Source organism: Mauremys mutica, chromosome 18 (assembly GCF_020497125.1).
Source record: "Mauremys mutica isolate MM-2020 ecotype Southern chromosome 18, ASM2049712v1, whole genome shotgun sequence".
NCBI classification, from domain to species: domain Eukaryota; kingdom Metazoa; phylum Chordata; order Testudines; family Geoemydidae; genus Mauremys; species Mauremys mutica.
The window spans coordinates 18,724,199-18,751,699 of record NC_059089.1 but is presented as its reverse complement, the minus strand read 5'-3'; the positions used below and the strand labels follow the sequence as shown (position 1 = coordinate 18,751,699).

Sequence of the window (27,501 nt, the reverse complement as noted above, 5' to 3'; positions counted from 1 at the left end):
CTGAAGGACAAAGGTTCTAGTCACAACTCCACAGCTTTATGCAAGGAATAAATGTAATACTGTATTATCTGAAGCATGTAAGAATGTCACAAGGTCTTCCAAGTGTAAACCTTCCCCCTTTTTAAAATGAACAATACTTTCTTAACTTGCATTGGCCCCAGCGAGGCATAGACATTCTTTAGAGAGGCTGCTGGCAAGGCCTCATCCCTGCATCTGACTATGCTGGGGCAAAAGAGCATCACACAGCCTTCCATGATGATGGAAAGGAAATCCAACTGCCACCTCCTGGAACCATGAAGCTTGGTCCCTGCTTGGATGATTATCTTTGGAGACCCAGATGGTTTAGACAATCCATTGTAAAAGCGAGGGTGGAGAAGATCTGTCAGAAGAGTCTTGCTGCTCCTGCCAGACAGGTGTGCATGTCAAACGGTGACCCTGAAGCAAGCAAGCAGCCAGGAGGCAGCCTGAGAAGTATTTCATGAATGTTTGATTTAAAAAACTTCCCTTGCACTGTTTAACTCAAACATTGAAACATTTGATCAGTTACTGACTTAAATGGTTTGCACCCGTCTTATACTAATGTAACTTAAGTGCCTATTCAGGGATTTTCACCCTTTTAACTAAATTGATTTAAAAACAAAGTTTTAGTTTATCAGGAACAACTTGAGTTTAGACAAGGCTCCGGAGTAGCAACATTAAATACACTGATACTTCACAGAGTTTCAGAAGATTTATTTTCGGTCTGTACAAGTAGAGCTGTGCTGCCCTTATCTACAATGTCTCTCTCCATTGCAGTTTTGAGTTCTCAGACAAACAAGAATAGCAAAGACATTTTTAAAAAAGGGCAGCCTTTGGCAGGCACAGTAAGATGAGTTAGAATTCCAAACAATAAATTGGATATCTGTTTTTATTTAAGCCATGATTTAAAAAAACACCACAAAGTTAAAAGCTGGCAAGGACAAAGGAAAAAAAAGCCGGAGGGGGAGGGAAGAAACATGATAAGCAATGAAACCCCAGCGGCAAACAACTGGGTTCCAAGCATTGTAAATACAGAGTACACTGCAATGAACACTTCGATGTCCAGAGCACAGTCCTGCTAGATCTAAGTTCTGGTATGCAGGGGAGTCTTTCCCTGCCCCCAAAAGTGAGACACAAGATCCCTGTTCCCATAAAAAAAAATGTCATGTGCTCAATTTTAATCGCAGAGTAGTCAACTGACTGCATGAGAATAAATTCAAACACATAGAAAGGAGTATGTTTGCAGGAGAAAGGTCTAATCTGGGAGGTTTTGAGAGCATCAATATGGACAAACAGACACATTCACAATTCTTTCTGGGCCAGTTTAAGGACTCAGACTGGAGTCCCGTTTCCTTCACCTACAGGTTCAGAACATCACAGGCCTTTTCTGTGAAATTCGAAGGCAAAAAAGCTGGGCTTGTTCTCCCACCACCTCCAACATTTCAGGTGCAAGATACAGCCAGTTGAACTAGCTCTTAAAACAGGATTTATTCTAGGCAATTGAACGGATTGGTCCCTGGAGAAGAGGGAAGCTGCAAGCTTCAGAAGCCAGCCACTTATTCACATTACAAGGAAAACAAACCCAATATATTATGAAGTTTACATTTTAACTATATAAATATAAGCAGACAATGGATCAACAGCTTCTACCACAAATGACTTAACAGAATAGTTTCTCTAATTTCTAAAAAGGAGATCACAGTTGTAAGGGCTTATTCCCCTTGGTCAAAGAGGGACCCTCCAGGGCGCTTGCTCTCTGTCCTGCACCATAGTCACAGATGGAAGTTTTTTGTTGTCTTCTGGTTGGAGGCCAGTGATTGTGATCGGGAGGGCAATTCCTGCCTATTTTTAGTCTCATTGCTGGTATGAGCTCCTTTAAGTTACAGCTATGCAGGAATTCTTTAAGTCACTTGTTTGCTTATATGGTAACTACTAAAGAATCCACATGTTCCTGCAGACAGCTTGAGAAGTACACTTAGGGCTTAATCTTACACCTTGGGCAGGCAAAATACTGAAGGATGTCAGTGAGAATTTAGCCTGCCTTAGAACTGCAAGACGGAGTGGGAAATCTGGGCCTCATTAGAAAGTCAACAGCAAAATTCCCATTGATTTCAGTAGGGCCAGGATCTCACCCAGAGGCTTTAACAGGTCCAGCCTCTTATGGATTTGCACCCTAGTTCAGGAAGACACATGCAAGATGTAACTAACTCCAGCAAAATCTCTTCCACTCTCCTGATCAACAACGAAAGGAAACAGAGTCCCAAAGAGCCATCCCAGTTTGGCACCAGATCCAGTGCATCCTGGAACTGGATGTTTTCCCAAGTCTGAATTAGTTCTACTGGGATAGCCAATTAGCATGCGTTCAGTAAGGCCAGTTCTTTACCTTAAAAAAAGTGATCCTTAGAGTATTGACTTAAAGCTCCAAAAGACGCAGCACTGGGTATTTATTGTATTGCAGCAGTGGCTCTTATGCACATAAGGAGAGCTAAGGAGAGCTAACAGAGTTTTACAGTGCTCCCTCGCCTCTCCTCTTAACCTACCATAGCAACTTCTAGAACAGTAAGATGTAAATATCCAGCCCAACACCATAATGTCTCCGTAAACCCTGCCATGAGCTTCACAGGGCATGAGGTCAAATCTCAGCAGTAAAACAGGGAGGTTCTGCATCATTCACAAACCAACAGGCTCCATGAAAATAGAGGATGCCACATGGTGCAGGAGGGCTGAGTGGAGCTTTTCCTCAGCCAGGACAGGTGGAGAGGTATCAATCTGTAACTGGGGTTCACTTTGGCTAGTGAAAAGGCAACAGAACTGGGACAGGGACGAGTGTCACAGGTGTTCTGGGGAAATTTAACAGCAGGCACTAGGCTCAGACCCAACAATGCTGGGATAAATCAGAGGAGAAGATACTGGGACCTACTGTTCAATGGGATGTAGGAGTATGTGGAAGGGGTCCAAGATTCCTTCTTCAGTGTCAGGCTCCAGGCCTCCAAGCCTCAGCAGTTACCTGCCCTTCTCCCAAATGGCTAGCATCCCCCCCACTATGTCCCCAAAGGGCTGTTCTCACCTGCCTGGGCAAGGACCTAGCCAGCCAGCTTCAAATGTACATCCACCTTCCCATCCTAGTCTAGGACAGCAGGCCACAACGGTGAAAGATTTACTTGCATTTGGCTGGACAATTGCTGTTCAGGTTTAGTGGGAAAGGAACTAGTCAGAAGCTGTGAGGTGTAGGGTAGAGCGGAGAAGGCACTTTACTACCTGTGGCATGGCAGTACTAAACAGCAGCCACAGGGAACGCAGATAGCAAGGTGGTGACTGGCAGCAAGGCCATGTTAAGAACATGCCAATTTCCCATGGGAGTGACGGGAGGATGCTCTGTGCTGAATGCAGATTCAGCATTTGATTCACTGTGGCTCAGGATCCACCTGTTCAAAAGGAGGCAGCCCTTTCTAGCAGAGAGAGCCATGCTAGAAACCACAGAGAACAATCAGCAATTTCTCACCTGAGAACCACAGGTGGGGTTGTAGTTATTTTTGGTTTCATGTTTACACTTTTGCTACAGATGAAACTGGCTAGGAGATGCAGCAAAGAGACAGCTACCTGTGGACTGGGGGTCCCTGGGCTTCCCTTGTCATTCCTCTTCTAAGGCAGATTAGTTTCTATTACTAAGACTGACCAATGTAAAAGTAACAAAACAGGTAACCCTCCTTACAGACCACCATAGTGCTGATAGATTTGGCTCTCAGCCTATTGCCTTCAGGGAAGACTGGCAATATCTCTCTCTGGAGGCGGGCCAGAAGGCTTTGGGATGTTTTCATTGGCTTTTCCTTCAAACAGCATGACTCTGGAAAAAAAACAAACAGTCAGAAGCATGAATTAAGAAAACAGGTGCAAGTTTAACCCATCACCAGGATCGACAACATCTGCTGGAAAACAACAAGGTCTTGCTACTACACTAGAAAATCCGATAGTTGGACTGAAAAACTGTCTGTCAGGATTCCTGGGTTTTATTTCTAGCTCTGCCCCTGACATACTTTGGGCAGTCTTCACCCTTCCACGTATCCATTTCCCTATCAGTGAAACAGAGATGTTCTACATTGCACGGGAGTGTTGTGAGGCTCAATACATGCCAGCAAAGTGCTCAGAGATCCCCAGATGTTAGGCCTTATAGATGTGCAAAACAGTAACTTGCTTATGTTTTTATTTGTCCACTCTAAACTGCAAAAATATGGGTGTGCTATTTCCCCATGGCCACCACTACTCTGTAGCCAGTAGGGGACAGTATTGCCAACACAGTACAAGATCTCTCATCTTTGAAGTAGCCATAAAAGTTGTGCCTTGAATGCCACTTGCAAAGTCGCCTATTTGGTTCCCATCTGAGTGCGCAAGGGATTTGTATGTTCACTTCAGGCAGCCACTTGAAGTTGATTGAGAACACATGGCAGACCACTGCTTCTAATACACTATGCCTACAGACATGTGCGTTGGTCAGCATAACTACACTGCATGCACATTCAGAAGCAACAAGCAGCAATCCACAGCGACTGTGTGCTGGACAAGGAGTGACAGCCGATTGGGTGGGGTAGTAATTGGAAAGAGAATCCAGAATGCTTTTTAACTGTCACTGCTTTTTTCCTCCCTAAGAATTGTAGCCACTTAGCTGCTGCCAGCTGCTACCTTGGTTTGGTGGCTTTTGCTGGAACTGGAACGTCGCATTTACAATTGGAGTAGAAACTCAACTCTGGCCTGAGGACAATAGGATGCTTGTTTGGGTGTCTGCTGAGAAGGGACCTGTCTATCTAAAACTAGTCATATTGGGGCAGAGGATGGAGAGTGTCAAACAGGCTTCAGCAGGGGAAGAAGGTTGCCAAGGGAACACTCATGAGCATTTGTAGTAGGAGTCATGGAACTACCAGGAACAAATCCATCGCTGGGAGAGAAAACCCCAGAAACATCCTTCACTAACGTGCTATCCAAGGGCAGTTAAGGGGAGAGGGGTGGTAAAGATTTTCACTACCATAAATACACAGCAGATTAGTGGCAATAGTTCTGCTGGTGTGGGGAACAAAATGATTCCCTTAACATCCACTTTGGAGAGCTAGTCGCACTGGAGGTATCCTTCAGAAACGGACGAGGGGCACAGAGGAGAGAGGACCCCGTCTATCCATCTTGGGTAAGCACAAAAGCAGTGCTAGCATGGTTGGTGGCCAGGAAAGGCAGAGAGGCTTTAGGAGGGTGGGGAAGGAGCCCGTAGACTCCACCCCATTGCAAGGAGCAGCCAAGCTGGTGCCCAGAAGCCATTTGTTACAACAGCAGAGCTTTCACCGCCCTTGTCAGGAAGGCACAAAAGGCTATGAGAAGCTTACACCAGTGGCTCATACCACAGTAGAAGTACCTCCCCTCCCCCATATGTACTGCTTCAAACGTGCCTCCTCCACCCACTCCGATGCCAAGGGAACAAGGAAAACCTTGGCACCGAGCAGGGGTGACTCTGGAATGGATGTGAGGAGATGGAAAGGGGGATTCTGTACAAAGAGGCAAGTGACAGGAGCCTCCCAGCTTCTCTGCACTGTCGCTGAATTCCCAGTTCAGTGCAGACACCTTTCAGGTAGGATAGCAAGAGGGAACCTACTGTCCTGCAAACCCAGACAGACTCAGGTGGGAGACAGACAAAAGGACCTAATGCTACACTAGCCTTTCCCCACTACCACAGTCTAGGGTTGTACTGGGGCATGAGTGTGAAAGGACCTGGGTGGTCTCTGGGGATCACCTGTGTGGACACACACCAAGCCACAGCATGCGAGTCACCCTCACTCTGGGTACAAGGCTATGTCTGTACTGCAATCACAGAGCGTGACTGCAGCTCACGTAGACGCGATCTAGCTAGCTTGGCTACCAGTGCAGTGAATTACGGCAGCACAGGCTACAGTATGGGGCTAGCCCCGGGAGTAATGACCCAGGGTTCCAGGCAGGCTTGGGCAGCCCGTGCTGAGGCACGTGGTGCCGTGGCTTCGTTTCTATCAGCACCCAAGCTAGCTAGATCAAGCTTGCACCCCGTGACAGATGTATTGTGACTGTGTGGCGCACCACCTAGGTGGGCTGTGAGACGGGCCATATGCTCAACCATGCAAATGGCCGAGTACTCCAGAGTATTGTGCCCTGTGCGCTTGGGAGCTGCTTCAACCCTGCCATGTCAATGCAGGAGGAAGCCTCTTCCCAATACACCAGGCACCTCTGTAGTGCATTCCTGGCAGCATGAGGTGGTGACAGACCTAGGACAGCCCTACCCCCACACTACGTGACCCCCTCCTCAGGCTCAGCCCTCACCCTGGCTGGACTCCGACTTCCCCCCCCCCCCAGTGACTCCCTCCGACACTCACAATTTAAGGACAGCAGAGCGCTTGCCAAGCATCACGTTGACGAAGTCCTGGTAAGAGATGGTTTCGCTAACCCCTCCAGTCACTTCAGAGATCATCTTCTTCAGCTCTAAGTGCGTCTTCGGAGCCCCCAGTTTCTCCATCATCCTTTTGACAGACATTAGATCTGCAAGAGGAAGAGCCAGAGCGCCAGTGCCAGGAATGGTGGCAGCGGGAGACAGTGCAGCGCTGAACGTGACTAATAAGCCTTTGGGATACAGGGCATTTACATTAACGACTCAGTCCTCCTCACCCCTTCAATTACAAGCTGAGCATGCTCAATGGGCAACTTCGAGATCCAAAACAAACCCTCCAGCAAAACCTAAGCTGACCATGGCCACTTTACCTCATGTTTCCAAAGTATAAAATAAAAAATATGCAGGAGCGATCCCTTGCAGCCCCATGCTGCTCCTGTAAAAATCAGGGCCGACAGTCAGCAGCAGAAAGGTACCACAGAAACCAAGAATTACAGATATTTTTCCTTTGGGTGATGTCTAAGTTCATTTAGTTAGCAAACAAGTATTGGTGGTATCCATACTATTATACCTGTGCCCCTCAAATACTAGTGAATTCAGCCTCCTGTTAGAATCTACCACTCTCCCTCTCTCCTGCCCCGGCCCCACAACATTGCTCTGGAAGCGTACAGGGACCATAACTGGCTAGAGATTATCCTGAGGGAAAACATAAGCTGGCCCCCATCATAAACCTGAGCATAGAGGTTGTGCCAAGGTGGGAGGAAGTTAGACACCTAAGGGCTGCTCTGACTTATGCTGGGGCCAGTGGCCATGGAGCAGCACAGGGCTAAGGTGGTATAAAGCCACCTTTGCAGCCCCTCCCGCTGGGTTTTGACTTTTGAGGTGCAGCCATTTGAAGCACAGCGTGGGATCAAACCCCTCACTTCTAATCCTAACTCTGCCACTGACTGTGTGATCTGGGCTAATCATGGCATGTGTGCCTGTTTCCCCACCCCCACCCTATTGTGAGTAGAGATGAGGGTCTCTGGATTCCAACTCTCCTGAAGTGTAGGAGAAAAGCTGGGGCGGGGAAGAGGGGGAGGGAGAGAGAAGCACCAATATTAAAGAAACCAAGCCAGACCCAAAACAGGCCCCTTGGAAGTGGTGCTAAAACCCCACCCTCAGGCAGAGTCTGAGGCAATTTCCTTCAGATTGTTCTCACTCGAACAATGAGCTGCAGGCTCCTTTCCTCCTCCTAACCAGCACCAGGGTTAGGAGCCAGGTCTCCTTCTCCCTCCCCACCCACCGGGGACACTGGATCAGCTAGAGGAGGTGGAGGCGGCTGTGGCTCGCAGGGAACTCACAAGACAGACACAGTGAATACACTGTGCTTTGGGGAAGTTAGAAGCAGGGATGGGCCCCAAGGCAAAACCCGGGACCCGAATCCTGAACATTGCAGAAGTCTGGATCTGGACACTGTGGCTTGGCCTGATCTCTTTTCAGGTGCCGGGTCCTGTCCTTGGGAAAGAGCAAGATAGCACCAATACCAGGTGTGAGAAAAGCCTTCCTTAAAAAACCCTAAGCCGGGAGATCTCAGCCGGTGCAAACAGAAAACTGAGCCAGCTCCAGAGCCTAGACCTCACCTTACAGAGGTCTGGGGGACAGCCCCTTCTCCCACTAAAGAGAGTCTGGAGGTGGGCCAGAACAAGCAAGCTTTGGTTTTGGGTAGAAACCTAGGGGCTTTGCCTGGTTTCAACCACAAACCAAGCAAAGCCTTGAGGCTGCAGGCTCATCCAAGCACAAAACCCTGTCTAGGAATCCATGGCTCTTCCTGATACTTACTGAGAACCACGAGGAAAGAAGAGCCCAGAACAGAAAGAGAAGCAAGAGGGCTGAGCAGAGATCCAGGAGAAAGAGGGGAGCTTGGGACAAAGAGCAGAGAGATGTCTAATGCTTGAAGCAGGCAAGGAGAGACCCAGAGAGAAAGAGAAAGACCTGGATATGTGAGGACAGCGTCAGTCTCTCAGAAGCCAAGAGACAGAGTAAAGGTTCCATAGGACCAGGCTAGAGATTTGGGGGAGCAGCCCTCGGACTCTTTATCAGCACCTGCAGATAGAGTTTGAGAGAGAAGTAGCAACACTGGCTTTATGCTTTGCAGTCCCAGTGTCTCCCCCAACAGACCACTCTCCTTCTGGCCCAGCAACAAGATGTGTTCCTCCAGGGGTCACTCACCAATCTCGCCTTGGTTATTCAGGTCAAACTCCATGTATTTCTCTGGAAGAGACACACAGAAGGGAGTTAGCAAATCGGAGCAGCTTCAGCAGGATCTCAGGGCAGCTCCTTCCATATCCCAGCTGAGGCAGAGGACAGCCCCGCATGGCACTGCTCCACGGATGGGCACAGGGGCTAGATCACCAAGAGGATGCAATGAAGCACACAGGGGGGTTATACTGGAATGGATCATTTGCCCAGCTAGTCTGGCACCATCTGACTCCTCAGAAGCTGGCAACGACGAAGCCTTTCAGAGGAAGGCAATAAAAAAACCCCACACCCCAAAATGCCCAACGGTTGTACTATTCCGTGTGGGTAGGGAAGGAAGCAAGATAGCGAGGCCGAGTGGATACAGCACGGAGCTGGGAGTCAGGAGACCTGACTTCTAGTCCTGGTTCTGCAGTGATCTGTTATGGGACCTTAGGAAAGTTATTTTTCTCTGTGCCTGTGTCTCCCCTCCCACCTGAGAACCCTCTGTCTAGTCAGACTGTAAAGTCTTCAGGGCAGGGAATGTGTCTGACTGTGTATGTGCAGCACCTAGCACAATGGGGCCTTGATCTCAGCTGTGAGGCCTCCAAGTGCTACTGGAATACAAAGAGTGATGTGCCTAATACCACCATGGGGTGGTCACACAGGGACACAAATGCCCAAGCTCTTGGGTTTAGTGCCCAGCCTGGGCTCTAAAGCTCAGTAATGACTCCAGTTGCGGTTCCTTTCCTACAGGGAAGCCAAAGAAAGAGACGTGGTACAAAGCAGTGTCCAGTGGCAGACCAAGGTAACGAGATACGGATGAGGACATTGTGGAATGAAGGAGAGATTTAGAACAATACAGTATTGCACAGGTAAAGGGATGGGTTTTCCCCAATTGCTTAGGTCTGATTTCTTGATGAACGGTAACTTGGAAGGGGCACTGCTCCACTGGGTGGGGTAACCTGTCCATGGGATTCAGAGGGAGACAAGAGAGCCAGGCAGGCCTGCCCATGTCATGAATTCATCACCTCTTTGAGGCACAGTGGCTCTTACTGGATAGTGCTCTTTCTTCAAGAAATTCTTAGCCCTACCACTTAAAGGCGGCACCATCACCAGAGAGAGATCAGCCCTTAGCAACCATTACACAACATGGACTGAATAGATTTTCAAAGAGTACATTATTTTTTAAAACTTTGAGGCATCACGTCTATTACCAGCAGAGACACGTCTTTCAGAATTTGCCAATCCACGTGAGACATCGTATACGACATGAGCGAGAACTGGGCAAAGGGTTTTGCAATTGAACCTGAACCTCAGGTCACATAAAGGGGCTTTGAAGATACAAAAGCCTTTTTGATGGACTAAGAACCAATTAGGCCAAACGCCAGTTTAGAGGTGCCAATTAGTGCCACAGCCCCCTATTCAGAACTGAGACAGGGTCCCCCTTGGGTGAATGCATAGGGCTCATTAATGCTAATGGGAGCCCCATGCATGCCATGCATCTGGGCAACACGTACCACTCATTAGTGACTGCATGCTAGGATGAACTGTGTATTTTCCACCCTGGGTAGTGCAGCAGGCCTGTATCTCCTGTGACACAGAGCCTTGCTGTATTTTACATGGCTGATCTGGTTTCTAGGATAGATGGACAACAATAGATGGTAAATAATCCTGTTTCCTGAAAGATCAGTGCAGGGTAGATGTATTGGGCCACAAATTCTTTGATTCAGCCCCAAGCTGTCAGCTAATTAGTCACTGGATGGTTGAATGACAGCCTTCAAATCGGGATTTAAACACTAAGGCACAATAGGCAGGGATGGCTGGAAAGCCAGCAAGGGGAGAAATTGCATCCTTTAACACACCGAAAGCATCAGGAGAGTCAAGACAGTGTACAGCTTGGGATGGCTTACTGCACAGAGAACTGCGTATTTACTTTTCAGAAAAGGCCTTTCACTGAAACCCACTGTTTGGCACTTGCTATAATGAGCTGGCTATTGTGTATATGCACCATTGTCTTCTAGCGGCTAGAATCAGGACTCATCTGTATGTCCATAGCCCTATACTGCTAACCTCTAAAAGGAGATTTTCCTTGAGCTCAAGTGGTAGGAGTCTGTTTTGGGTCAGAAGGTTCTGTTGCTGCTTGCAACTTGAAATTCCAAGTTGCTACAGTGTGCAGCATGGGAATAACTGAAGAATAAGAGGGCTACAAATTCGTTACAATAACTTTCTATTATGAAAAACAGCCTATGTCCGATACCATTTGTGTTGCTACCATGTAGTTAGTTCCATGAACATTCCCATTATGCGGTGCGTTATTCCTAGTGGGAAAAGGCTGTGTTATTGTGTCCTCATGCCAGCAAAACCCCTGGCCGAGTGCTGGATACTGCTCATTATTAATCAGCATCATTTCAGAGTATTAGAGGGCTAGCTAGGTTAGTCTGTATCCACAAAAGACTTGTAAGGTAACTCCCTTCTCTTCATGTGTCAGTATATTTATGCCTGCATCTGTAATTTTCACTCCAGGCCTCTGAAGAAGTGGCTTTTTACTCACGAAAGCTTATGCCCAAATAAATCTGTTAGTGTTTAAGGTGCCACCGGACTCCTCGTTATTTCAGAGTATTCTTGTCCTTTACAGTAACAGGTTCAGTACGACGCTCCTACATGGACAAAGCTACATTCCTCTGCCCCTTAGCTCTAAGCAATGCCTTGAGACCACGGTGGTGGGCACTATATTAAGAAATTCCCTCTCTTCTCCACCTTATGTTTGTAACATTAAGCAAGGTCATTTATAGCAGCACAGGAAAGTCCCAGCTCAATCACAGTATTTCCCTGTTCTACAGGCAAATTGCAGTTTAATTGCTCATGGTGCATGTCCTTGTTCTACCAGCAACAGGTAAATAGCTGCCTCTGTTTACATTGCCCTGTGGCTCAGCTCAGGGTGAGAGACCTAACTGAGTCCAGGCCAGGACATGATGCTAGAACTGCCTCTCCGGCTGAGCAGCAGAGGACCGACTGCAGGAGGGAATTTCCACCTTGACAAATGCCTTATCAACAAGCCACCTTTCATCCTGGGCTGCAGCAAATGGGCTTGTAGAGAAAATAGCTTGTGACTGGCATGTGGGCCAGAGGAACAGAGAGCAGCAAGGGAATAGGACGGCAGCTCTTGGGATGAGAGGCAGGTTTAATTCTCTACTCGGAGCACCCTCTTTTGTGGCTCTGAGTTACTTGGCCAGGCCCAAGCACTGGGGTCAGTCATCCCAGCATATGAATCTCAACCGTGTCCCGCACTGTGTGTCTGCTGTGTGCAGTGTGTGTGTTATTTTCTCTATTCCTCTGAGAAAGTTTGACAGGCAGCGCAGAGAACAGAGAAGGCTTTATACAACGGCACTCAGAGCCTGAGCCTACACGTTCACGTCTCCCTTTCATCCCTTGCTGCCGCGATTCAATGGGGTGAAATCCTGCCCTGCTAACCCCAGCGCATTCACACAAACACCGATTCTGCACAGGGGCTCCCGAGACTCTCTGGCTCAGCTGGGCAAGGGGGGACGCACAATGGGCTGATTGTTGGGAGAAGCTGGAGGAGGTGTTGGCGGCGGGGAGCGGGACTCCCACAGAACAGGCCATGGAGACAAATACACGAGGCAGGGGGAGGAGATGCCGAGGGCTCCTGTTACAGGGAGCTCTGCGGCTGCGACCCACAGTCACAATGTTTGAAGAAAGCCCAATTCAGAGGGAAAATAATTCAGGGTTTCAGCAAAAATGGGAGGAGAGGCAGGTGGTGGGGAGGGAGAACATGGGGAAACTGGAGATATCCAGTTCCCTCACTCTCCGCTGGGAAAGGCACCAGCCAGCACCCTCTAGGACTGACATCAAAGCCAAAAGCAGCCAATGCCTGGAATGGAAGCAGGTTAGGCAGCTGCCCCGGGGCCTATTGATGAGCCCTTATTTGCTGTGGAGCCGTGCTAGAGGACAGACAACCAAGGGGTGCACGGCACAGAGGGCATGTTTTCCCAGGGCTCCCCAGGAGGGGGGGAGGGCAGGGTCTTTAAGGGTTTGTCTACACTGCAGCTGGAAGGTGCGATTCCCAGTGCGGGGAGCCAGACTTGGACTAGCCCTGCTCAGCATGGGCAGCGGCTCAGGTTAGCCACCGGAGCTCGGATCCAGGGGATCAGGCGGTCTTGGAGCCTGGTGGCTAGCCCGAGCCACCGGATATGCTGCTATTCTTGGTGTGCTAGCTCGAATGGAGCTGGAATGACTCTGTCTACCCACGCTGGGAATCTCCCTCCCAGCTGCAACACAGACATCCCCTAACTGCCTGCTGAGAAACAGAGGCAGCCAAGACAGCTCAGCTTGGGACTTGCCCCGCCCATAATGGGCCCAAACCCCACACCCAGACAGCCCCACGTGCAGAGCCATGCTTTGTGCTGCCCTCCTCCCCCCCTCAAAAAGAAACAAAACACCATTTTAGGACTGAACCAAAACCCCAGAGCAGCCAACGTTCCGGATCTAGAAACACAAGAGTTTTAGGTGGAAAATGAAGATAGGGGCACATCTCTGAACTCCATCAATATGGACTGGACTAGGAGAAGGGGTTTGGGAGGGAACGGGTTGGCTGGATGGTGATCTACATTGTGTTAGGAAAGACCATACGGACAAGTGGCCCAAACAGGGATCCCAAGATTCCCCCAATTTTGAGGAAGTTTGGAGCCCAACTTTGTAGCAGAGGCTTCTACTCACTTGTCTAATCAATCTAGGTGCTTATATGGCTACAGTCACTGTATTAGCTCAGTACCACCTAGGATCTATTGAAATACAGGATGAGAAAGGAAGGAGAAAGACAGACCTTGCCTGCACTGGAAGATTCTGTACTTATTTTCAAGCAATGCCGCAGCCATTGATAGCATGGCAGCTGTGCCGTTGCTGGAAAACAGGAACACATGTCTGAGCGCAGAGCTGCCCTTAGAGGAGTCACTGTTTTGCCACAGTTGTGTGGGAGGTGCCTGTGGAGGGACCATTTGAGGGTGTGTGTGTGTGAAGACTCACTGTGGGAAAACGAAGTCACAGTGAAGGTTAGTGCTTAGTCTGAAACGTGAGAAGGCTGTGATCTCAGTTTAGTCACTCGTATCTCTTCTGGCAGCTAGTTCTCCTGTCTGGCTGGTCCCAGCTCCTGGGAAAAGGCTACCCTTGGCACACAGTGTACAAGTGAAAGGAGACAGAGCGGCAGCTGAGTCTCACCTTTGAACACCGCAAGCTTCTCCTCCAGATCTTCTTCATCACTGAACTTGGGGTCACAGAGAAATTCCTAATAGGGGCAAAAAAGTCCCAAAGGTTAAAAACACGAGGCAAAGCTCCTCAAACCTCCCAGGGAAAGTCTAAGATGGGGTGTGTGTTTGACTATATATACACCCAAGAAGGGAATTAACTGCCAAAAGTCAAAAACAGATGCTGTTTACAAAGCTGAGCAGTATCAGTGCCAGGAGAGATCTCAAAGGGGTCAATTCCTTCCCCCACCCCATATGGAATGGACTAGTGTTGTGTATTTGGTTGTCATGGGTTTTGTTACTATGGCAACTGAGTTAGACTATTAAGGGATAGCTCAGCCGGTTTCAACCGGCTGAGTAAGCTCTCTGTATATCTGTAAATAAAATGGAGGTTTTGGTTAGCTGCCTGCTCTCTGGCCTCAAGTGATTGCTTCCTACACCAGCTGCCCCAAGGATATAACAACTAGGAGAAGAGGTTGGGCTGGATGGAGATCCTGGGGAACCAAGAGGGAATCGCAGTGCCTGGAGATTTCTTAATGACAACACCTTCATTGCACCAGCAACTCCACAGCTTTTCTAGCAGCAATGCCAGGGGAATTCCCTTTAGTTCTGTCCAAAGGTGGACACTATAACAGTGTTCCTGATATAGCCATATAGAGTCTGGGGTAGCAGATGAGACTCCAACCCCCTCACCTCCCTCTCCTGAGGTCTATGCATACACACTATGCACACCAATGGCTTTTGGTTCTTTAGAGCCAGCACAGTTCTCTCAGCGCTTTGAGGCTCTTGGATTCACTGAAGAGGATGTGGTGCACATTGGATACTGAGTTAGGAGGACCTTTTACATCCAAAGCGAGACACAGCTACTGCCTCTGATGCGCTGAGGCAGGAAACAGGTTCCCCTGAATGCTGGAGGAGTGGCTCACCCACCTGCAGATGTCTCCAGTCTCCATTGCCATCATCTCACGGCTTTATTATTAAAGTGCCTTAGCACTGCAAGGTGAAGAGCCTGAAGCTCCAGCACAGAGCAGGATCTGGACAGCAAGCTCCACCACTGTGCCCCTCCAGCGAACCTCTGTTGGCAATATACTCCCTGCAGCTGCAAACTGCATGGTCTTCCTCTTCATTTCCAGCCTCCCACATCCACCCAACGTCCAGGAATTTAGTCACTTGGTCCGTGCTCAGCATTCTTCTCTGCAGCAATCATTCACAGCTGCTGTTTATTTTTTGCTTGTATGGGGCAAGGACCCTCCAAGGGATCGAGGGGCAGTGGGCTGAGGCTGCTGCACACTCCATGCATGCGTTGTAGACACAGACTGCGTAGCCATGAATGAGTGTGGCAGAAGCAGCCCCTGACCTTAAGGTATTGGGATGCCCCGTCATCACTAACATTAACGGAAACTTGCATGTTCTTTCCTACAACCTTGCCTGACACATCCTTTATTGCTAACAAAATAGGAACCAGGCACCCAGACCCCCGAGGTGGCTCAGAAAGTCTCAGTCTACAGCTCTGGGACCACCAGGTGCTGACTCAGCCATCTCTAGTCTGGAGATTTTAGGGCTTTAAGTACATTTGACATCTGTTTCAGAAGAGAGAAAACAACAGTCAGCCACACCCAAAGCAGTGGCCAGCGTGGATGGGCGGGATGTAATGCTTCCAAGGGATACCCAGGGCTCAGAGGCACCTTGCTACCACCTGCCGGAGGTCAGCTCCACAGCTTCACCGGCCACAAGCAACACAAGCACTGCCCTCTAGGCCTCTGCAGACTCCGCTGTCTCTCGACAGGTTAGCAATAGGCACACTCCAACCCCGGAGCGACTCCCAGAGCTGTCAGTCCCTGATCCACTGCACAGTCCCAGTATTCGCAGATTCACTGCTTCCAACGAAACAGTGCACCCCAGCTTCCTTGTTATACCCGATCATTGCTCTGCTTAACACACAGCACTTGGTTTACAGTGAAATCCAGTAAAAGTCTATTTAACAAAGTACAGAGGTTCAAGGGATACCAAGTAGAAATACTGGAAATGGACAGTTGCATATAAAACAAAAATCAGAACATACATTTGACAACCTAGACTTACTGCACTCGTTACTGTCATGTCTTCTAGAGCAAATCTCAGCCCAAGTCCTCTCAGCGTTTTACAGCCAGGTTTGGCTGTGATCTTCCATTTGTGAGACAACTCATGCTATCAGCTTACTCCTCTCCCAAGGAAATATCCAGAGTCTACCTACTAGGGGGGAGGGATGGCTCAGTGGTTTGAGCATTGGCCTGCTAAACCCAGGGTTGTGAGTTCAATCCTTGAGGGGGCCACTTAGGGATCTGGGGCAAAAATTGGTCCTGCTAGTGAAGGCAGGGGGCTGGACCTGATGACCTTTCAAGGTCCCTTCCAGTTCTAGGAGATTGGTATATCTCCAATTATTACTATTACCTTACCTTACCTCACCTCTCTGGCCCATTATAACCCAACAACGCATTGGGTTTACGTGTAAGCAGAGCCCCCTCCTGCTGTCTATTTCTTTCTACAAACTTCCTCTCAAAGATTTTTGCAACCTCTTGATTAGCATTTGGCTCAGGATGCAAACCAGCCTCCATTATAAGACATACAACACACAGGTGACCGGACACGTTACCCCCTGCCGTACGAATGGTAGACGTTTGTCCCCTCCTGGTCGCCTGCCTTAAGTACATAATTCTCAGCCTAGAAACCTAATCCCTTCAATATTACCCGTACACACTTTTCACTGTGATTAAGGTGACCGGAGGCTTTCAACAGAGACTTCACATTCCACTCTTTAGTGAATTATTATGAACATATCCAACCCAGCAGATACCTGTAAAATTCTATGCACTCCTGTGCCCTCTGCCAGCTGGCACCGAGAGGTCCCTGCATCAAACTGGGGAAACCCCAAAATGCACTGCTGGCTCCTCCCCAGCACAGAACTGACCAAGAGCCCATCCACATGATTCAATTGCAGTCATAAAAAAAAAAAAAAAAATCCTACCATAATGGCCTCCTCCCTCTCAGAGCCCATCCCATCCCCGCTCTGTACCAACACCTCCCGGCATTCTTACTTATAGCACAGAGATGGGCCTGGATCAGCACACCGGGCTGAAGAGCAACACCTAGCTCTTACACAGTGCTTTTCATCAGTGCCTCTCCAAGCAGGTCAGTATCGTTATCCCCACCTAACGACTGGGAAACTGAGGTACAGAGTGGTGAAGTCTGGATCCAAATCTGCATTCTGCTAAATAGCCCCATCTCGAATAGGGTCCTCTCCACTCTTGCTCATTAGTTAGCCATTGCTTAATATACCTCTCAAAGGGGCTCAGATTTTATGGTGATGAGCACAGTGTAAGAACCAGCACAGAACAGAATGACGTCCCTTAGCTCTGGTCTCTCAAGCAACCTCAGACAGATCAAGCAGCTCTGCTGTGTAAAAGCCCCTCACTAAATATTTCAGTCGTGTTACCGCTGGATCACTTTCTCACCACTAGTTTGCCCCACTCTCATCAGGTTCTCCTCATGCACAGGCCCACCTGTTCCATTTGCCACCCGCCCTGCTCCCAAGTGCTCTCTGCAACTTAACCTGACCTTTCTTTACAGTGACCAGATCTGAACACTGCTCTAAAGGTGGCAACAGCACAGTATCCTTAGGCTTGTGTAACATACACTGCCTGATACAACCTAGTGTTGCATTAGCATCAGTTACCACTACAGCACAGCACCTCCAGAATTTAAACAGCTGGTCTAAGCAACACACCCAGATCCTTCCCCTCACCCACGTAAGCCAGTCTGGTTCCCTTTGAGCCATACTTAAATAGAAAAAATGATCCAGCTAAGAGTATCACCCTCCAGTTCAACACGACGTTCAGCCCTGGAACCCATCTGAAAGTGCAAGGGGAGTTCTGGGTGGCAGAATGCCATTACTCAAGGTGGAATTCAGCCAGGTCATCGGGGTTAGCATTCTATTTGCAGAGAGAGTCTCAGGGGAGCTGCGATAGACACAAGTGGTCATGCCCTTGGTTTCGTATCTCATCAGAACGCAAGCAGCACGCTATCCCCATGCGCCATCTGGCCCACCCTACGTAGAGCTCATGGGACATGGCGACAGACTCACAGGCTGCAGAGTGAACCTGTGTTGGGAGGGAGGGAGGGTTATTATGGGTATAAACAATCTCTGCAGAAGTCACCTGTCTAACATCACAAGAGGTGGGAGTGGAAAAGCCAGTACGGAACCAGGACCTGACTCCCAGTCCCACGACTTACCTGCTGGACCATGCTGAGCAGAACAGTGGGTATATTTTTCTCCCAGAATGGAGGGGTGGTGAGAAAGGAGAGGCATTTAGGATGGGAGGATACCAACTCCTGCTGCCCTAGGCCAGCTACAATTTGCCAGGGCAGGTGCTCAGATGCTCCAGTCTCGTGACACACAAGAGCAGGTGGCACTGACCCAGCAGGTATTCAGCCATCTTGAGGTCAGCAGCCAGTTCTCTTGGTACAAGAAGTCGCGGGGGGCGGGAACTGCATTTCATCGTCCGGGGACGACAGTCACAGCCCAGCAACCCTCAAGGGCCTGGTCTGGAATGTGCAAAGCAACAAGGAAGACATTTCAAATGGAAACATTCCACCCTCAACACTGTATACAATTCCTGTTTGTCGCCACTGCGATAAGAACAACAGGCATTAACAATATCACAGAAGAATTCCACCCCCAGGCTCTGGCGACTCAGGCTCTGCTCTAGCGGTTAAGGTTGCTCCCAGATCCCTCTGCCAGGGCTCCAGCTTTTAGGGGCATAGTTGCCTATCTAGCATCCTTATTACTAAGCAGAACTGCACAAATGAGACACGAGTGCCCAGATTAGATGGAGTTACTCTTGGCTAGAGGTCATCTTCTTGAGGCCTATGGACTTGGATGCACAAGCCCTCTCTATCTGCAATACAACTGGGGTAGCAAGAGCACAGACCTCCTCAGCCCCGCCCCACTAACACACCTGGACCTTTCAGGGTACGGAGGTATGATTGCAGCACGTGGAGAGGTACCCGAGCTAGCTAGTTCAGGAACCAAGAGCAGTAAAACCACCGCAGCATGCACTGCACAAGCCTGCCCAGGACCCTGGGTGCGTACTTGGCAGCATGGACTTCCCCAAGAGCTAGCCACCCACGGCTTCACTGCTACTGGTACCTACGTGAAATCAAACCTACGCATGCTGCAATCACACCTCCAACTGCAGTGTAGACATACCCCTTGTGAGGGACAGGCCAACCTACCTATAGCCTTTATAGCGTTTGTATAGTGCTCATCACCGGGCCTGTCTCCACGGGCCACTGAATTCTTAGGCTCTGCTGAGACTGCCCCTTGAAGCGGGGACCTTAACTGGGGCATTTTTGTGATGCGAGCACCTTGTTCCTGGAAAACTGATAGAGACCATTCCTTTCCCATTGGCCAAAGCTATTGGAGAAGGGTAACGTTTGGGTTGCTGCTGATCTGTACTGATTAGACCAGGCACCTGCAGATCAAAGTCCCCAAACCAGTCCCCTAAGAGAGGGAGAAACGCACTGGAAATGAGTCTTCAATGCCCTTTGGCAGTCAGGAGGCAGCAGTGGGGAGTGGCTTCCTGCCAGAGATCCTTATCCACACAGGGGTCAGGAGAGTGCTAAGTGCAGCATTACAGCTTCTGCCAGCCAGGGAGAGCACAGTCCAGAGGGGACCAGCTGTTCGCTTCCCAGGTGGTATCCCTGACTGTTCTCCCCAAGCCTGCTAGGGAGTCAGGATAGGTGCTCCTAACAGATCTCTATCCTGCTTAATTGAGCTTGTTTGCAGCCCTGGGGATTTTGCAGGCTGGAAAGTCCCCTCAAAAAGTCTGAGAAAGTTTCTCCTTTTCCATATACGGTCCCGGCTGGCTCTCAAGGGTGACCCCACCATGCCATCCGCACAGCCTGGTATGCCAGCTAGGTTACAGTTGGGAGGTTTTGGAGAGGTTCAAATTTCTGCAGTTGCACAGCTGATCAGATTTTTAAAAAGGCAAAAAACAACTCCCCCCCTCCCCCCGCCCCCTCAGTGAAGAGAGGAAGCACAGAGGCTGGTCAAGAAGAGCAGAGCAGGATTTACTGCCCCCAGCTGTTCCAGCCCATTAACCCCTCAGTGTTTGCAGGCTGTTTCATGCAGCAGTTGTGCGCACAGGACATGCATCCCTAACCCTCAGGCCCAAGAAAGGTGTTACAGTGGGGAGGGAGAAGCCAGCAAGGGCATTAACAAGTAGCTCTCCAAGGAAATCCAAGCTTGTTGCCTTTCTGACACCCAGAGCTCCCTACAAGGAGACTCCTGCCGCAGAACGAGGGTGGCACAAGTCATAAGAACGTTCCCACTCAGTGCAATGGGCTGAAACTGCCACAGCTCAAAGGGCAAGACCACCTCCCCTGCACAGGCCCAGGCTTGGACCATCCCCCTGTGTGGTAGAAACATGGACAGTTTTGTCCTGCCACAAGATGCAGGTGGGGCTGTTGAGCCCGTTGTAATCCATCCCCCCCAAGCAGGGGCGGCTCTAGGTTTTTGGCCGCCCCAAGCAGTCATGCCCGGGAGGCGCCCCCGAGCCGCGGGAGCAGCGGACCTCCCGCGGGCATGACTGCAGAGGGTCCACTGGTCGCGCGGCTCGGCTGGATCTCCCGCAGCTGCGGGCGGTTCGCAGGTCCGGCAGCTCCGGTTGAGCTGCCGCAGTCATGCCTGCGGGAGGTCCACTGGAGCCGCCGGCCGAGCGTCCCCTCCGCAGTCATGCCTGCGGCAGGTCCGCTGCTCCCGGGGCTCCGGTGGACCTCCCGCAGGCATGACTGCGGCAGGTCCGCCGGCCCAGCCTGCCGCCCCCCCGGGAAAGGGCCGCCCCAGGCAGGGGCTTGCCCCGCTGGGCTCTGGAGCCGGCCCTGCCCCCAAGTCAGTGAATTCAGGGCCCCTTCCCTTGTAAGGACGGTGTTGGTACAGGAACAGGGTCAGAGTCTCCTGGCCCTTTGCACTTCCAGCTGCGATAACCCTACAGATGCGGGAGGTTAGAGAGCAGAATGTAGCTCTTTCCTCAGCCTTCTTAGTCCCAAATCTCACAGTTGCCCCTGGATATCAGGCAGTGCTAGAACTGACACCAAACTCTCTAGTCTCCACATCTCCCAGCCGGTTCAAACCACTGGTTCAAATCCTCTCCAATTCCCCCCTCTGTGATCAGGGGCGGCTCTATGTATTTTGCCGCCCCAAGCACAGCAGTCAGGCGGCTTTCAGCGGCATGCCTGTGGCAGATCCGCCAGTCCCGCGGTTTCGGCAGCAATGACCTCCCGCAGGCATGCCGCTGAACGCAGCCTGACTGCCGCCCTAACGGCAACCGGCACAGCACACGGTTGGTGTGCTGGTGCCTGGAGCCTCCCCGCCGTCTGTGGTCTCCATAAGTCCCAACTCTACAGGGCTCAGTCAGTCCAAGAGATCCTGGCTGCTCTCATCCATACCCAGAAGAGAAACCCACTAAGTGCAATACATTGGCACATGGTGAGGGCAAGAGATTGGGATTGGGGCACCTCAGTTCTACTCCAGGTTATGCCACTGGCTTGCTGTGACCTTGGGCAAGTCACTTCCCCTCTGTGCCTCAGTTTCTCCACCTGTAACAGGGAGCTGATGCTGCCCCATCCCCATGGGGGTTGGGAAGGTTCATCAGCCTTTTCAAGTGCTTTGAGATGCTCAGATTGAAGGTGCTGGCCTGGATGAGCTCCAGATGTTGTCACCCTCCTCCCTGAAGTTTCACTGGTTTTTATCCATCTCAGAATCCATTACACACACCCACAGCCTTTGAGACCCTTCATGGACACAGCCCTTCACCTCACACCCTCTTCTCTTCCTAGCCTCCAGCCCACTCCTTATGGGCCTCCTGACAGGTGGAGCAGCAGGAAGTCCGGTAAAGTGCCAAAGCCACCCGGAATTAACCCAGCCAGCCTCCTATTGCCAGCACTTACCATCCCAACTCCTCTTCCTCCATGAAACACCTCCCCTGAGAGAGTCAGGCACTTACTGTCCATGGCACAGGCAGGGAGGAAAGGCAGGGGGATGGACCCATCTTGTAACCTACTCTCTGGGACAGGAGAAGGTTTCCCCCTCCAGCCCAGCAGCCTCCTCTGTATTGCACCAGGGAAAGGGACCTCATCCAGCCCTCGTACCCAGGGCATTTACCCTAATGGTCCCTTGCACCCTCTAATCCTTGATTTGCTGTTCCTCCCTCCAGACCCCTGCCAAGGTCTGCAGGACGTCCAATGGCCCCAGCACCGAGCTCACCCACTGGCTACACAGAGAGTGGAGAAAAGACCCAAGTCAACATTCACAAGAGGCAGAAACTCTGCACGCCTGGGAGAGGAAATCAGAACAGCTCGGTACAGGCGGGGTGAAAGTTGAAAGCCCTTCCCGAGAACAATAGCTCCTATTCTTCCTAGGGCGCGTTCCTGCAGGGACCGTTATGGCAGCTGGCCACAAAGCATCCACTGGCACACAACGGTCCCTGGCACAGGTCCAGCCCTTACCCCACACACACGATTCCAGTCCTCACGCTGCAGTGAGGAAGGGGAAGAGCCCCCTAGCTAAGGGATTGCTGTCGGAAGACAGCCCCTGTGTAGATCCAGCTTTGCTGCGCTGCAGTCTCCTGCCCTCACCTCCACCGCCTCTGCTGCAGCAGAAGCGCTCCTCCAAGGGCCATTAGCTGTGCAGGACCCCAGGGCCATGAACGCTGCCTGCTCCGGCTGGTGGGACCTGCGTTTCCCATCCCTCCCCACAGGCAGCGCAGCACTGCCCAGTGCCACGGAAGGAATAGTTTCAGTCACCCCACTGCCCACTAGAACTCTGCCCCCCCTCGAGCTCCCAGCCAAACGCCAGCCAGCTTTGCAGGGGTTCAGCTTGCAAAGATGCGATAAGATCTCAGCCCCAGGCAGCTTCATTCATCTCAGCCCCTTCATTCTGGCTGCCTCCACCGGGCAGCGGTGAGCAGCACGTGACCCCTGTGCTGGGGGCCTGCCGCTCTCTGGAGCTGGTAGAAGGCAGGGGCACGGCAGAGGTAACAGGCCTAAGTTCCAGGGCAGAGCCCAATGGGGCCTCTCTCATAAAGTGCCTGCCTGGCACCAGCCACATGCCCAGCACAGGTTAGACCAGGCCAGACGAGGGTGCAGGGAGCCCATTGAAGGGGAAAAAGGCACCTCCACCCCATCCCTCCCACTGAATGCACCTCTGCAAGACACGTCTGATCTCTCAGCGCTCTGAGATCAGCCTCCTGAAGGTGTCCCTCTGCCTCAGCACCCCCTGCTCAGGGACCACAGGGCACAAGGGGACGCTAGACTCACGGCTAGTGGCTGTAATACAGATTCCTCATGCCTCACCTTGCTGTCCTGCCCCAGCCACCCATTCCCACCCCACACCAGACCCATCTCCACCCCAGGCTCAAGCCAGCTCCATTCCTTCCTTGCTGCCACACCCCTGCCCTCTTCTCACGCCAGCCACGCTCCCTGCCCAGCACCGCAGTGGTTTATGGGTGTGACCTGCCGGGGAAGCATGACTACATACCTCAGGGTTTGCTGCAGCCCCTGCTGAAGTCACCGCAGCACTGAGGTCTGTGGGGAAGAGGGGTGTTTACACTTGTTTTGCCTGCATGGGCCCCTCTGCTAGGGTCCTGTTCAGTCCGGTTGGATTATTCAAACAACCTCAGACCCGAGCAAAGAAACTAGGCCAGCAGTGGGAAGCTGCTGGGAAGGGACCAGGATTTAATCCATCAACGCAATAGCCAAGAGTGAGGACAGGCCTGGCTGCGCATTCCCACCATCCTGCCAGTTGGTCCCATGATGTATGAACCTTGCCCAGCCTGCAGAACACACCCAGGGCTCTGGGAGGCTCAAAGGGGCAGCTCTGTTTTGTGGGGCCCTCTACACTTCGGATGGACACCTCCCCATCCCGCTCTACGGCAGCCTGGGGAGACACCCTCCTTCACCTGTCTGGGAGTTTCGTGGTCTCTGAAGATCCCCAACGTGAGCTGGGAAATGGAACGGAAGCGCTCGGAAGGACAGCTGGGCAGCTCACTCACTGCCACGGCTCTCTAATATCCGGGCCCCAGAGCCAGCTCGGGCGTGGGGATTGGGGCTCTACTCGCTGGGCAGGACTGGGTCCCTGGAGCCAGGACAGTAGGTTAGCAGGTCTATTCCCATTGGGGCCGGGGCAAGCAAGCCAGATACCAGACAGGAGGCAGTTACATGAAGAACCCAGTTGGAATTAAGATTAACTAGGGCCTGGCCCCACAGAGACGCCAGTCTTTCCACACACCCCACCTCAAACACTGCCCCTCCATAGACCCCTCCTGCCAGCCAACACTCCAACTCTGATCTCCATCCAACCCCCCTCAGATGGATTCTCTCCCCCCCCCCGCCAGCCTCCTTTCCCTGCAAACGCCTTCGTCTTCCCCTCCCAGCTCTCTAGACAGACCGTTAGTGCACACCGACTTCTCGCCGCTTTTGGGCTTCAGCCTCAAGGATTCAGCTTTAACTGGCTCCTAACCATTTCAATCTGCTCCACAAGTGAGACAAAACAGGGCACAAGCCAAGCAATCAGCTGCCATGTACACTCAGGGCTGCCCAGAGGATTCAGGGGGCCTGGAGCAAAGCAATTTCGGGGCCCCCTTCCATTAAAAAAAAAGTTGCAATACTATAGAATAGTATATTCTCGTGGGGGGCCCTGCAGGGCCTGGGGCAAATTGCCCCCCCTCCTGGGCAGCCCTGTGTACACTAGGAGACACCCAGGCAGGGTCTGCAGACAGCTCTCTCCACTGGGCACAGGCAGGGGTCTTGCTTGCAGCCCAGTTTAGGAGCTGGAGGGCTTTAGTGACACCCTTGGAAAGGCTGGGGTGGGGTGGTGAGAGGGAAGAGCAGGACTGAGACAGATCTGGGAACTTCACTCCCCGACACCTGGTGCAACACCATCAACTGTGGTCACCCTGGCTGGCACAAGGCGCCTTAACAGACTGTGCATGTCTGATTGCTGCCTCAAGCTGAGAGTCTGACGGGGGAGGGGGAAAGGGGGCTTGTGGGGATTTCAAAAACTTTTCAGCGGAGAAACACAAAAGCATCCATCCTTACCCCTCACACGCGGGCCCCCACCTAGCACAGCTCACTGGATGCGCTCAGGGCGCGAGAGAGGCACATTGGAATTGCTTTAGATGGAGGCTCTTCAGCAGATTGTACTAGCGAGAGGAATAACTGAGGTGGGGGCGAATGTCCCTGTGGGTAGAGTCCCGAACTGGAGTTCACGCTTTCCCAACCCAACTTTGGCAAGTCACGTCATTGGTCCGTGCCTCAGTTTCCCCAGAGCTGGGCCCTGCCTGGCAGGGGGTGTGATGGGGTAGCGCGAGCACCTAGACACACCTGTGCCCCCCAAAACACACACAAGCCAAGATCTGGCCCCTTTCTCCAGCTCGCACGTGGGAAGCCTGGGCTGGAAGCTGGTTCAGCCGCGAAAAGTCGGTCAGAAATCGAAGCGCAGGAACTTCTGGCTCCCCCCAGCCACGTGGAGCTGCGGGGCGGCCTGCCCCGGCCCCAGCCGGGGGGGAGCGGGAGCAGAGGCGGCCGGGACCGCGCTCCCCCAGCCCCGCTCCCAGCAGCCCAGAGCCCGGCAAAGCAGCACAGAGACGGGAGACCGCTTCCCCCGCCGCCCCAGGGTCCCCCCAGAGCCCCTTCGCCAGCCCCCCCGCGCACCCAGCCCCGGGAGGAGACGCCGCTTCTCCAGCCCCCGGCCGGCACCCACCGCCCCACGCCGGCTCGCCCCCTACCTTGTTGATCTCCTCCAGCCGCCCGTCCTGCTGCGCTCTCCGCTGCCCGTAGGCTTTGCCTCCTGCGCCGGGAAGAGAGGGGCGTTAGCGGGGTGGGGGCCGGGCTCCTGCGCCCCGGAGGCGCAGCAGGGGCCGGGCTCGGGCTCGGGGCGCGCCTACCTTGGAAGCGGCTGTTGAGGGTCACGGCCATGCTGAGCTCCCGCCGGCCGGCCGGGCTGCACTGCGGAGCGGGACGCGCTGCGAGCCGCTGGCGGAGCCCGGAGCGGAAGGGCCGCCCAGCCCCTCTTGAGCGCAGCCATTCACCAAGCGGGGCCCTGGTGACTCAGCGGCCCCTCTGCTGGAAGAGGCAAAACCATGCACCGGCCGGGCAGAGGTTAACCCTTCCCTTGCCTCTCCCCCCTCCGCCCCTCTCCCTGGACTCGGTCCTGCAGAGCGCCCCCCGTGCACTAGTAAGGGGAGCGTTTCTGCAGCCAGCCCGCGGCTCAAGCCCTGCCAGCCGCCTGCTTTTCAGGAACTGGTCGAGGCCGCTGGTTGGGCCTTGGTGGTGCCCGCTGAAGCAGCACTTACAGCTTTGCTGCAGGGGCGCATAACGTTGGTCTCCCCATCAACCGCATGAAAACTGAGGTTAGGTACCAGCCAGCGCCTCCCCCAGACCGGTCCATAGGCTTTGGAAGACGCCAGGTTCCAAGCCACACATTGACCTGTGTTGGCTGCACATTGACTAAGGAAGCGACAGTTGACCACGAAAGGGGTGTATGAATCAAGAAAGCCAGCACCGCATATGGTCCCCTCCATCACTGGATCTGGAAGGAACACGGACTCTGTCTACAGCCAAAAATCACCATCTATAATGCTGTGGTCCTGCGGGTATGAACCATGAGCCTGTTGTCAATGGCACATTAGAAAGCGGGCCCATTTCTGTCTGAGACCCCTGTGATGGTTGATGGTGCTCCCTAAGGGTGAGTGCCCACAACTTGGAGAAGAATTCCATCGAACGGCTGGAAGCTCAGTGCCAGGCATGGCAACAAGGTGAAATTCAAGCATCACAACTAGGCAAATGTCTCTATCATGGCCAGTGGCTCCAGAGTGAAGCTAATACCCACTGGTACGAACTATGATTGTCTGCGTTGGCCCCGAAGTCGAAGTGATGAGCATCACGTTGCTCCTGGAGCACCAGGCCGTGCCTCCTGTCCCTCAGCTCATTCTCCGTCAGCCCCTGGGCTCACTCAGCCACTTTCCTCATGGCAGTTCAGCAAGCCCCTGTTAACATGTGCTCCGCTCAGAGCTGCGTTACACAGGAGCACCAATAGCTTGGCCAGCGCAACGTGTGACCCCAGAGAACAGCCAGAGTGGTTGGGTCTGAGCCCTAGTGGATTCAACCCCTGAGCTCCGAATGCAGGGACTTCTCATCCGGATTAATTTTCATCCAGTGAAAACAAATTATTCTCATGAGGACAAGGGGCTGGTGGCCCACAGTGCTGGAATCCAGAGCAGATTGGTCACTGGTGAGATGAGTTTGGGGAGCTCAGCCTGCTCCCTTGTGGTCCTGTGTCCATATCACAAAAAAACAACAAACTGTTTGGCACGATTGCAAGATGCTTCCTCACTCGCCCAGAACTGAAACAAAAGGAGGAGACAAGGGTCAAGCTGCGCAGGGGCCAGGAGTGGGATATCAGGGACTGCTGCAGATTAGACTTGATGGCCATCAGTACAGCTAGGAGAGCGGGGCAGGACTGAGATATATCGCAGGGGGTGCAGTGGTAAGGATTGAAGTGCATCAGCAAAGCTG

The 27,501-nt window shown here is 52.1% G+C and overlaps 1 protein-coding gene across 2 annotated transcripts; it reads right to left on the bottom strand.

The window, feature by feature from the left end:
• Positions 1–717: 717 nt before the first annotated feature.
• Positions 718–26,044, bottom strand: AIF1L (allograft inflammatory factor 1 like). Of its 2 annotated transcripts, XM_044992832.1 has the most exons (6): positions 25,872–26,044; positions 25,713–25,774; positions 13,865–13,931; positions 8,621–8,662; positions 6,399–6,561; positions 718–3,862 (listed from the first exon to the last, which is right to left on the bottom strand). In XM_044992832.1, exons 1-6 carry the CDS (start codon positions 25,900–25,902, stop codon positions 3,775–3,777), a joined length of 453 nt encoding a protein of 150 aa, XP_044848767.1. In that variant the 5' UTR covers positions 25,903–26,044; the 3' UTR covers positions 718–3,774. The 2 variants fall into 2 exon arrangements, with proteins under 2 accessions (XP_044848767.1, XP_044848768.1); XM_044992833.1 differs by lacking the exons at positions 25,713–25,774; positions 25,872–26,044 and adding an exon at positions 18,160–18,386.
• Between the last annotated feature and the right edge of the window lie 1,457 nt (positions 26,045–27,501).

Coding starts and splice junctions, on each gene's coding strand:
- AIF1L (XM_044992832.1), bottom strand. CDS start 25,902: ATGGCCGTGACCCTCAACAGCCGCTTCCAAG. Junction 13,932..25,712: donor GGCTGGAGGAGATCAACAAG/GTAGGGGGCGAG, acceptor TGCCCCTATTAG/GAATTTCTCTGTGACCCCAA. Junction 3,863..6,398: donor CGCTCTGCTGTCCTTAAATT/GTGAGTGTCGGA, acceptor TTTTTTTTCCAG/AGTCATGCTGTTTGAAGGAA.